The following is a 12364-nucleotide window of genomic DNA, read 5'->3' as shown; positions in this document are numbered from 1 at the left end:
TGCTTTGTCCCCTCTGGAGGTCTGAATGCTTTATTTGCCCGATGGAAAAGTTTAAATTGAATTTCCCCCCACATGTCATTGACCATTGCTTTACATACAGCTCAAAATCACTGTATTACAGCAGAGGCAACTTCCACCAGATGTGATTCCTCTCCACATCTACATACATTGGTGGTTGCTAAGGGTTTTTCTTGTAGATACCTGATGTGCAAGGGGATAAGAGGAACATCAGATTGTCATACTTGTTGTAGCCTAGTGCCCCCTGAACATCTCTTACTAGTGATTTGATGTAACTGATCACTTGTAGATAGTACAAAGGATGCGCTAGAAATGTAGGAGAATGCAATTTGGTTTGCAGTTCCCTAAGGTTTATCAAGCGTCCCATATATTGGCATACTGCTACGGCTACGGCTTGCGTTTCCATTTCCTGAAACATCCCCATGTGGGAGCATAGGATTTTCGCAGAAAGTTAAGTACTGGGAAAGGCTGAAGGAATGTTTCATTTTTCTCCTTACCTTCCTCCAAGCAAAAATAGAGTCTCTAATGAGAATGTTGCTTTTCAAATGAGTGGGAAGCAATGGAAGGGTATAGTGTAGTAGGGGCCCTAAGGTGCTAAGGGTATGTTACTGCTCTTTCTACAACATAGATGTGGGAAGTCCCTCTGTGCTAGTCAATAATATGTCTGTTCAAACAGGCAAGTTATAAGTTCTTATATTTGGGAAATTGACCCCCCCCACTGACATGGGTAAGTAAAGCATTTGCAATGATATTCATGGACAGTTGCCATAAAAAAATTCAGAAAATATTTGTTAAGGTGCATCACACCCGTCTAAAGTTTTGCTTGTGATGTTCTCCCAAATTCTTGCATGCAAGTGTCGAGTGCAGTTAAAAATGTCCTTTTCGAACACCTCATCACATTGACAACTCTACATCTTTTTGATTTCGACCATGTAGTTTCTTTTTTTCATGTAGTATTCTGTATAAAGTGTAAGGTCCTCCAACATAGATTTGAAGATCTGAGATTGTTATGCACACTGTCCTGGGTTAACCTTGGATACAATCTGCAGGCCTCCATTTACCTTCCCATGCTTGTCATATGCACAGATCGTAGTTATTGCCTTTAGAACAAACCTATTTTTAGGCAGTTTTTATAAATAATTTTCTTTTTAAATTGTCAATCAATGGTAAAATCAGCGGAGTGTGTCTTTCTTTTATTATTGTTTACAAAGAGGACCACAAGGAGTCACCTACCAAGCAGAGTGTGTGATCCTGATGTGAATAATATAGTTAGCACATTGCAGAATATTTTGTCTGGTAACCAGCAGAGAGCAGGCAAGTTTCACTAAGTTTAATTTTTTTCTACTCCTGTAATTCTTGAAACTTGATCCTTCAGAAGCTTCTCTTCATGCTTTGGAAAATACAAATCAGCAGTCCACATTCCTAGCAGCCTTTTTTTTTACATCATCCCTTTACTGACAAGCAGGCTGGGACTTTACTCTTTTTAAATACTGTCTTGGGGTAAGGCTCCTTTGGGGCACCCCAGCTGGCTCCGAAAATGAAGTTCTGGCTTATTTTCATCCTGATTCTTGTCCATGAAGCTCTACAAAATGGTGAGTTATTTCACTGAGTCTGTCTTAGTGTTAGGCTCTGAAACACCTTGTATACTGTGCTGCTTCTAGGAGCTTTTAGGAGCCTGCTGAGTTTAGATGTGTAGAGACCATGATGAGAAATGATGGGATAGAAAACCATAAATATAGAAAATAAAAAAGGGATGCTTTATATAAAGTATTTTAAATTTGTATACATGTGTGGGCATAAAGAGTAATCCATGGGATGTTTCATTTCTCTGCAGGGATATAAATTGCAGCCAAAACTGGTTTTAGAACATCTTGCCTATTTAAAAGTGATTTTCCCTAAACTGAATAAAAATGTATATTTCATTTTGATGATTTAAGTTAAAAACAGAAAAACTGCTTCATTGCACAATATAAATACACCTGTTCCTTTTTCCTGCTGTTATGAGTCTGATTGTGTATGTGTGGATTCTGTTTCCAACATTCTGTATGATTATTGCATTTATTATACACTATATGTCAGCAATAATGCTGAGGTTAGGCTGAAGGTGAATCTTAATAAAAGGTAAATTATACCCACTTTGCAGGAAAATAGAAATTTTTACGCAGGTGCAACAGTTGCAGATTGTAACAAAGGCTGTAGCTTTTTATACAATGTGGGCAGACCCTCACCACCCTCACATGCAATGCTGGACTGCTGGTCCTGCATTGAACTTGGTTACTTTAGAAAACTGTGATTGGCTGGGGCAGCGAAGTGGTATTAGAGACGTGGTTGCCAACCTTTTGGAGCTCACAGACCACTAATTTCGTGGTGGTGTGAGCCTGCGATGGGAAAGTGGGTGGGTGGTGTCCAGAGACACAACCCGCCCACCGTCCTCAGCCTGCAATTTATCCGGGGGACATGGTTTTGTGCCTCAGGAAAAGGACCCTGCGGGGGGGGGGCGCACCGGCCAGAGTCGCGGACCACCAGTTGGCTACTGCTGTATTAGAGGATCAGTTGCATGGAAAGGTGTAGGCCTGTAATAGTGATTAATACAGCAAGAATGTGTACCTATTCCTTTCCCCCTAGCCAAATGAGCATTGCATTCATAAACTGATAGTGGAACCCTATTACATGATTCAAAAAATAATAGTTTGAGGTTGGCTTCAAGTATTTGGTGTGTCAGGAACACCTACTGTGGTTTATTGTCATTTAATATTTAAGAAAAAGTTGGAACACTGGATTGTACCTATTTAGATGCAATACAAGGCAATACATGATATTAAAAGGGAACTAAACCCCACTATACTTACCTATCCCCATTCCACAGCAGGGCGCCACCATCTTTTTTTTCTTAGCATTCTTTCACCATCTTGATTAGCCAGGCTCTGATGACATAATTCCTGTGCTAGCACAGTACGCTGGGGATGCCAGGATTGCTGGGAATCCTGACAACCTAAGCTGAGCCAAGCATGAGAAGCTCACCTTTTTTTAGAGTGATCAGGCAGGTGAGAATGATTTTTGCACATTTCCTATCCTTTTATGCAATAATGCCCTGCCTGATCCAACATTAGTTCCACTTTTAGAACAAAGGGAATGCAAACTTTTGAGCCTAACCATTTTATGATTTTCTTCATTGTTATGCTTTTTTAATGATTGTAATAATTTGTGATACGTTCACCCATTTCTCTCTCTGTTTGTTCTCTTGGGGAGTAAAGATTGTTGACAATAGTGAAAAAGGAAAATATTTAGAATTCTCAGTGTACACTGCTGGGGATGTGCTGGGTATCCTGGCCTCCCAGGGGCATACTCTGGGACAGAATGAACTCCCATGTGCAAGAGTGGGCGTTATGTCATCCTGTCCAATCAAGACCACTAATGATCAGGAGACATGGAAGAGTGGAAGAGGAAGATGGCGTCGCCTGTAGTGGAACAGGAACAGGTGAGTGTATTAAAAAAAATCTGCAGTAAGAAACCTGCCTGGTTGCAATTGTACCTTGATCTGACCCACATTTGCCCTCTTTCCAAGCTTTATCAATATCATCAAGGTTCTAATACAAACAAAAGCCAGGGCAGACCAGGCTGAGTCGAGCAATATATTCAACATTTTACCATCAACAGTAATTACCTTCTTTTTTTTACTTGGTTTAGCCTATTGAATTAATGAGCAAAAATCAGCAAATCTTCCCTAGTACCACATAACAATATAAATGCTCATCAATTAATAGAAAATTTCAAGACATATCATCCAACATTTTGGTGTTAAAAAAAGCACCAAGGATTGATACAATGAGAACCATTCTGGTATGGTTTACTAGTCTCTAGGCACCCACAGTCCCTCTATGAACAATGGTATTACCAATCCTAGAGCCCTGTTTTCTACAGGAAAGCCTTACAAAGCTGATAGAAACATTGCCAGTGGGATTGGTGTGCACATTTTCCATTGTGATCAAATTACCAATCTTATAATTAGTAAAACATCAATAAAACATCAATAGATGACCCCCACATCGGGTACAGACTAAATAGATGACCCCACACCATTTTACATTTCAGTTTAGAGCTTGCCATAATCTTAAATATCTAATGAGTTATCTGTAAACACTAGCTAAAAAATAGCACCATCCCAATGCTCTTTTTTCCCAGGACTTCATGTTTCTTATGCAGGCCATCTCACTGGTCTTTTTGCCACCCAATCATCTGTATCATCACTTAGAACAGGGGTGTCAAATACAGGGGGCCGAAATTAAAAACTTGAAATGTTTTGAAAAAATTGAGAAATGTTTTGAAAAATTTTCCTTCTCATTGGATTTAAAACATATTCATAAGGAAACAAAGATGTTTTGCTTAACATTCAATCTGGAACAAGACTCTAATAGAATAATAATATTTTTTTAAAATTTTACTGCTTGATAGAAAAATAAAAAGACCACAATAAGCTATGCAGAAAAGAAGTCTTTTGGATTTTGTTTATCCTGGAGTGTGACAAAACTTTCACTTTGGTGTAACCTGCATGGTTGTCAGTAGTATAGTAGGGTGAGTAGTCTTGTTTCTTCTTACTGTTTTTTCATTGTTTTACTTTGCCAGAGAATGCAATGTAAAACCAAATAGATTGCTGCATTCATTTTGCTTCACATTGTATTCTCTGGCACAATTCTCTGGCTTACCTGTCAATTTATACTCTGCAGGGTCCACGCATAGGCTAATGTTCAATTGATAAGAGTGATGCCACTACTACAATTCCCGGAGCGTCTATAAAATGGCATGCAAAGGCAGAGAGGCTGCTGGTCAATAGATGCGAGTGATGCCGGGAATTGCGCCACTCACGTCTATAGAACAGCAGCCTAATATGAATTGCAGCTGTCCCGCCGTTACTACGGATTGCAGCAGCGGCGGGCCAGCTGCAATTCATAATAAGAATTCTTTTGGGGGGCAAAAAAATAAGACTTTGCAGGCCAGATTTGGGCCAGAGTTTGAAACCCCTGACTTAGAATAACTTTTTCTTGCACAAAGTTTCAAGATATGCAGAGGACTTGGGATGCCTAGTGTCCTTAGGAATTCTAGATCCTAAACTCTAGTAGCCTACTGTTGGGCACCCTCTGGTAGCCTGTAGTAATGGTTTCATCATGTCTTCCAACTTGGATGTTACAGCACTATTATTTTAAACAGGTATCTGCCCCTTTTAATTTTTCAACGCTGAACTTTCTGGATGCCTGCATTCCTCACCACATACAATGATATTATCCTTGCTTTTTCCATTTCATGAAATGTATGTAAAGGTAAAATGTATGTAAACTCTAACATTTTTTTAATTTTCCTCCTTTTTGTCTGCTAAAAATAAATAACTAACAGTTTTTGTTGCTAAATGTGTTTGATTAGTGAAAATATTGTCTGTAGATTTTGCAAGAAATCTTGTAAGCTAATAGCTTTTTGTGTTATAGGGATGATGAGGGGTGCGGGAGATAAGGAGCAGTCTGGATTAATTCTTTTTAATGCCTCTAAAATAAAGTAGGGATGGCTAAAATCACATGCTTTTAATGCAGAGCCAAATACACCATATCCAGAGCCAAAGAGGAAGTTTGAAATACCCTATAGGCACATCAGCAGTTGTTTCTCTAAATTTTACATGTCATAAGGAGATGTATTGCAAACAATTGTTACAAAAATGTTTTTTTTGTTAACTAAACACATTTTTTATGTAGTAGTGATTGTATCTTGTCAATAGATACACCACAAATAACTGTCAGGGCTGCAAACATACAATAACTTTCTGGAGAGGCTTCTGCAAGGTTTATGAATGTTAAGAGACAGTGGTCACCAACCTTTTCAGACCCATGGACCACTAAATTTACCAGCCCCGGATCACGAATGTGCAGGGAGCTGGGTGTCACTCAGAGGGGAAGAAACTTCCCCCATAGTGGCGTCATGATGCCAGAACCCACCCACTCTTCTAGGTCTGAGCCTGTGTCCAGAGAAACAACCCACCCACTTCCCTGAGCCTGCGATCAGTACGGCGGTCCACGGCTCTGACCCGCGGGAGGGCGCACCAGCCAGTGCCGCGGACCACCAAAATTTCCAGTTGGTGACCGCTGCACTGAGAGGCTAAATCTATGTGCAAAAGCTAGATATCTGTCACTGAAAATGATCTTATAGTGATAGCAGTATGAACAATAAATCAATACACTGTTGTTCAGTTTTATAGATGAGTGGAAGATGTGTTGCTGCATCTTTGTCTTTAGGAAATAAAAGTGACCATCCAGGTTGATCATTTTGCTAAAAGGGGGTTTGCTGTACACAAACTAAATCACAGTTGTTTGTCTTGAGCGGCAATTATCTATATTGTGCACGCAGTTTTATGGCTCTTGCTGTCTCCCCTATGAAAAACAAACCTGGCAGTGATAAAACTAATGCATGGTGCCATGCTTCACCATGCTTCACCAATGTCATTTTATTTATTAATATACAATGGCCATGCACAGTGAGGAAAAAACTTAGATATCTATGTAATCAAGTAAGAGAAGAATAAATAGATTTGACTAAGCATGCCTTTGCAAAAACAGAAACAATAGGCCTGAATTTTTAAAGCTCTGGAAGGCTGGAGAGAATACACTGGAGAGAATACACTTTTTGCTGGGTGATCCAGCAAACCTGAAATAGATTTCTTAAATGTCATTTGCTAGCAAAAATTTTTATTTTTATTCCAAGTCTGCTGGATCACCCAACTTCTCTGATGAAAGTGTATCTTCTCCAGCCTTGGAGAGCTTTAACAAATCAGGCCCAATGTTCTAGATTAGGTTGCCCCATCATGGCTGATTAAGCCTGTATCAAGCTTTAGACAGCTAAACAATTACCAATTTCAGTGTCACAATTCAAGAACAAGCATGCAGCAAGCAGTTTGAATTCCTGATCTTCATGCTAAGAAAAAAAAAGTAGCCAAAGATTTGGAATGACAAACAGACAATTAGCATTTTAGGAAGGAGTTTAGGAATTAAATCCCGTGTTCTTTCTAATTTTCATATTTAGGGTTATTAAAACTTTGTTATCTATTTCATGGCCAGATCTTTTAGCAAGAAAAGTTCCAGATGAAGGTTTATACTGAAGACATTAGAGGCTACTTAACATAAAAGCAAATGGTGGTTTATGACACCAAACAAATGTTAAGAATTATTCATTTGATTTTGGGTGTGGGAAATTGGTACGAGTTACCACACATGTTTTAAATGAAGAGAACGGAGCTGTGCGTTGGACTTGTTTTTTGTATAAACCTTCACATTCTCTTGTCGGTTTTAACAAGGCATGTAAGTGAAGTTTCCAGTCTGCATTTTAATAGTTCATTCTTGATTAAAAAAACAACACTTTAGGTAATAAAAATATTGTAGATGATTCCCTAAGTGCAACCATCTGGATAAAGGGTAATCTTTTAATTACCAGGCTTCAAATTGAAATTTATTCGAAAGAGACCTAGCACACCCAAAATGTACTTTATGGGCTGAAATAGTGTTTACAATCTGTTTTCATTGCAAGCCATCTGTATACAGAATCAATAGACATGAGTGAGACAGTCTAGACAGCAAGAACAGCTGCTAACATTTAGGACCAGTAGTAGACGAATCAGATACATCCCCAATATACCATCTGACCAGTACAGTACAGCACCGAATAACCTCACATACAACATAAGTGTTATTAAAATAATAAACCCAACACCTTAGCAAAAGAAACAGGGCCCAAATGTACTACAATGTGCTTGGAGAGCGAAACCACTCCCAGTTCTCCCCTGAAATTATCTCATACTCAAAGCCTACTAGATGCCTACTCTATACCTTTATTTTCCCCAGTCAGCTATCCAAGGCATCCATGCCAGTACAGTGATTGCCAAGCTGTGGGCAGACTAGTGCTAAATCTATGAGGCTCGGACAAAAGTTTACCAAATTGTGTATGCTTTGTTCCTGGGTAGGGTGGGACAAATTTGTCTCTGTTCAGATTGTCAAATTGACATGTTGAGTTGTAGCCAAACTTGAATTCTATTAACTAAAGTCCTACTTTGCCAAATACAGGATCAGTTGGTTATTGCAAAAAGATGGTTTTTGCAAATAGATGGTTATTGCAATGTCTTCTGCCTGATTGAGCAGGGGAATCGCCAAAAAAAGCTGAGCTGCGCATGCACTTCTCAATAATGTTTGCCAGGGAAATATGGCTTCCCTTGCGCATGGCATGAATAAACTCTTGTATGCCTCCGCAGGTGGTACGTCATGCCAGCACAGCCAAAGAAGATGGCCAAGGATCGTCTGTAGGAAGAAGAAAAGAAGGAAGATGGTGGGGCAGAGATAGGTGAATCTCATGGGTTTAGTTTAGCTTTTGAAAACAGACCCTTTAAAAAATTCAGGACCTTCCTGTATAGGAAATGAGGGCAGCGAGCATGTGTTCCCCCTCTCCTATACATAAAAGATCCTCTGGAATTTAGTTTTCCCAAAAAGGAAGGAGGCAAATAGCATGTAGTCTTCTTCTCTTTTGACAAAAACCAGCCAGCCCATCTATCCCAGTGGAGGCAAAGGCTATTATTGGGGAAAGGGATTCTTCCCCACAACGGTACCCCTGTTTTGATAGGGTCTGCAGGCTGAGAGCCTATTAAGAACCTTGAAGCCCCCTTTAATAAAGGAGGCCCATATTTCTGTCCGGTATGTAAATACTATAAAAAAAAACAGTGTGAGTAATTAGTTCCACTAAAATCATCATCAAATAAATGAAGTATGTATAAAGGTTAAATCATTCATGTATTCAAAAAAAAAACTTAACTAGAAAGGTGTTTACATGGCAATAAATAAGAGAGACGGGTGAAACACTCTCCTATCTCTTCAATGTATAACCTTCTGAATCATGATCTCCATTAGTATTAGTGACACTGCTCTCTCTTGATTTGCTTCCTACCTGTCTAACCGCTGTTTTCAAGTTTTTTTCAATGGTAACTCCACCTCACCTACTCTCCTCCCTGTTGGTGTTCCCCAAGGGTCAGTCCTTGGACCGGTTCTCTTCTCTCTGTACACCTCCTCACTCGGTAGTCTCAAATCTTCCTTTGGTTTACAGTATCATCTATATGCTGATGATACTCAAATCTACCCGCCCATACCTGACTTTTCTCCCTTAGTCTTGGATAAGGTCTCATGGTGCCTGTCGGCCATTTTGTCATGAATGGCTGACAGATTTCTGAAACTCATCCTGGATAAAACAAAACTCGTCATTTTCCCCCTTCTAATTCTAAATCTCCCCCTGACATATTCCTAACTCTTAACAACACTGTTATTTGTCCATCCCCTTAGGCACCTTGTCTTGGAGTCACCTTCGATTCTGCCCTCTCATTTTCCCCCATATTCAGAACATTTCTAGGTCCTGTCACTTTCACCTGCACAACATCTCCAAAATCCGCTACCTCTCCCCAGAGACTGCCAAACTCCTTGTACATGCTTTTTTCATCTCTTGTCTGGACTACTGCAACAACCTCCTTTCTGGTATTCCATTATCCCAACTTCTCCCAATAAAGTTCTCTTCATTGGCTTCCATTTCACCTTAGAATCAAATTCAAGCTCCTGTGCTTTGCCTTCAAATCCCTTCACAGTTCTTGTCCCACTTACCTTTTCTGACCTGGTAAAAAAAAAAAACTCCCCCATCCGTTCTCTTCACTCATCCAATCACCTACTAATGACTTACTCACTCATAACCTCGTCACATGCAATCCTCCAAGGCTTTTCTAGAGCTGCACGGACTCTCTAGAATGGTCTTTTTTGTCCTATTCAGCTTGCTTCTAATTGTTATTCATTAAAAAGAGCCCTCAAAATCCATCTTTTCAAACTTGCCTACACATCTTCTTCTGTCTCTTAAACCTCACTACTTACCTACCATTTTAAATGACCCCCTTCTATTGTGTGCTAATTCCCCCACCTCTTAGATTGTAAGCTCCTCTGTGGTGGATCCTCGCCTCCTCCTGTGTCTGCATCTGTCTGTCATTTGTATACCCTATTTATTATACAGTGCTCCGTAATATGTTGACGCTATATAAATACTGTTTATTTTTAATAATAAAAATATTCATAATAATAATAATAATAATAATATTAGGGAATAGTAAAATGTTAATGTCATGTGGTACCTGATGTGAATACTTCACATGAAAAGACACTACAACATATTTGGACGCCTTCCTAACCAAGACTTCTTTTGAAAAACAAGCTCATACGAAAAGTAAGGAAAAAATGACATGCCACATTGCCCTGTTTCTTTGTATTCTGCTATATTTGCTTTTCTTACCCCCATCTTACAAACTGGGTGTTGGGAGGTACATGACTTTTACGTAAGTTGAAAGTTCAGACAGCACAATAAGCTTGTCGAGGACTGCTGGTGAGTTTGTGGTGAGATTACTGCTTCCTCACATCACTGAATCATTGCCTCGGGTAGATCGCTACATGCATTATCCATGGCAGCTCAAAAGGATGAATTGATACATCAGTAAGCAGTTCAGTACCGGCCGCATCAACAGTTGTTCCTGCTGTGGGTCTGACCCTGCCCCAACTTCATCTTGTCAGGGAAACTTCCATAGGGACATTTCATATTTACAAATACATGTTTGTGGATGTATACATTTAATGCAATACATGGATTTTTATCCTTATTTTCTGTCCTCACCAGCTCAATCTGTAGTGACCCCATTGTATAAATGCAAAAAGAACACAATGACTGTGGATTATAATTGACCTATGGTAAATTTGTTGTATAGTGATACAAATTAAAAGTTGGTGATTTACTAACTGTTAAATATATTCATGTATATACAAGGACTTCTTTTGTGATATAAATATTAGGTCTGTTTTGAAGAGTTGCCAACTACCAATGGCAACAACTTTCCAATGGGTGAGATCCATGGCTGTAGATTAGACAGGCATGCAGCAGTTTGAGAAACTGTGCTTGGGACACCTACAATGTGAATAAATGTGTATGGTACTATGCATCAGCTCTCTATACACTTGAAGGCTTAGCCTTAAGTAATAGTATTTGGGGTACCCCAAGGGTAAGGGGCAAGGGTACCCCAACTGCAAGGGCAGGTTTAATGAATTTAGAGATTCAACTCAAATCCAAATGCTTGTTTGTCAACAGGCAAAACATCTTCAGAATCCCAATGTATAGAAAGAATGCTCACCATTTAGTTGAGACCAGTTTGATTATAATAACATCTTATGTACCTTTATGTGTACTGAGAAACAAAACCTGTAAGGTTTCCTTTGAAACAAAACTAAAATGAAGTTTACTTATATATATTAATAGATACATAATATATAGGTACCTATACAGAAAAAAATAGTTCCATAATCAGCTGTACTAAAAAATATGAAAATGTATTGAAGTGTATAAAACAATGTACAAACTGAGTGTACTGAGTTACAAATGTATTAGGCTAAAATATTCAGTTTGGAAGAAACAAGTGGGTTCTGAGTGAAAGTGCTAGAATTAATCAGTACTGGGATTCAAGGAAATCTGTAAACAGGAAACATTTTACTGAAGGACATATTTATTGAAAATGTTTTTCCTTCAAAAATATTGGACAACTGCAAGATGTTTTCTTCCAATATTTGTACCTGAGTCTCCTGTAGAAACATTCACAAAAATAGCTATTAATAACTAGCAAATATATTCCAATTTGTGAACAGTGTATCCTAGAAGTAGGAGTAAGTATCTTTGTAACCTCACTATGAAACACCCCAACAGATTTCAAATATTCAAGCCATCTAGCTTCAGATTATAACTGCCTTAAAGAAACCCTGTCATCTTCCTTTAGATACGTTCATTAACATAGAAAGCATACATAAATAGTATTATAGAAGGATCTTTTTCCTTTACAATTTCCTTTCCACAAATCTGAGAGCGTTGGATCACTTGTGTGCCATCAGATGCAAAGATCTGCTTTAAAATTTTGAGAATAAGGAGGAAGTGTCCTTATCTCTGTATATTACAGAGAATAACAAGAGATACTAATATAAAACCCAGCGTTCCTAAACTACATTTTTTTTACCTTATACAAAAGGTGAGACAACCCCTTTTATATAAAGTAAAAATATTATTATTTTTTTTTTTACTGTAACAGGGTGAAGCCCCTTCCCTTTCTGTCTTGATCATCACACATCATGGGAGGCTGTTGGCTGCTCCTTCTGCCTATGCCTTATCTTGGACATGTGCAAAATGTGCACTTCATTTTCTGGCTGATAGACATCTAGCATTTTGTAGGTCTTTTTATTCCAAAACCAAGCTGCCCCTAGCCTTTTTT

General features: G+C 38.8%; 1 protein-coding gene across 1 annotated transcript in view; it reads left to right on the top strand.

Annotated features, from left to right (window-relative positions):
- Window positions 1-1397: 1397 nt before the first annotated feature.
- The window catches only part of PDGFRL (platelet derived growth factor receptor like), a 53771-nt gene continuing 42804 nt past the window's right edge, over window positions 1398-12364 (top strand). The window contains exon 1 of the mRNA XM_072406177.1: window positions 1398-1610. Within this exon, the coding sequence (XP_072262278.1) occupies window positions 1556-1610 (55 nt within the window). The 5' untranslated portion in view covers window positions 1398-1555. The remainder of the gene's footprint in view (window positions 1611-12364) is intronic.

The sequence above is a fragment of the Pyxicephalus adspersus genome, chromosome 3, assembly GCF_032062135.1.
Source record: "Pyxicephalus adspersus chromosome 3, UCB_Pads_2.0, whole genome shotgun sequence".
Lineage (NCBI taxonomy): Eukaryota > Metazoa > Chordata > Amphibia > Anura > Pyxicephalidae > Pyxicephalus > Pyxicephalus adspersus.
Note: the sequence above shows the minus strand (reverse complement) of the source record. Positions and strands in the feature narration are given on the sequence as shown.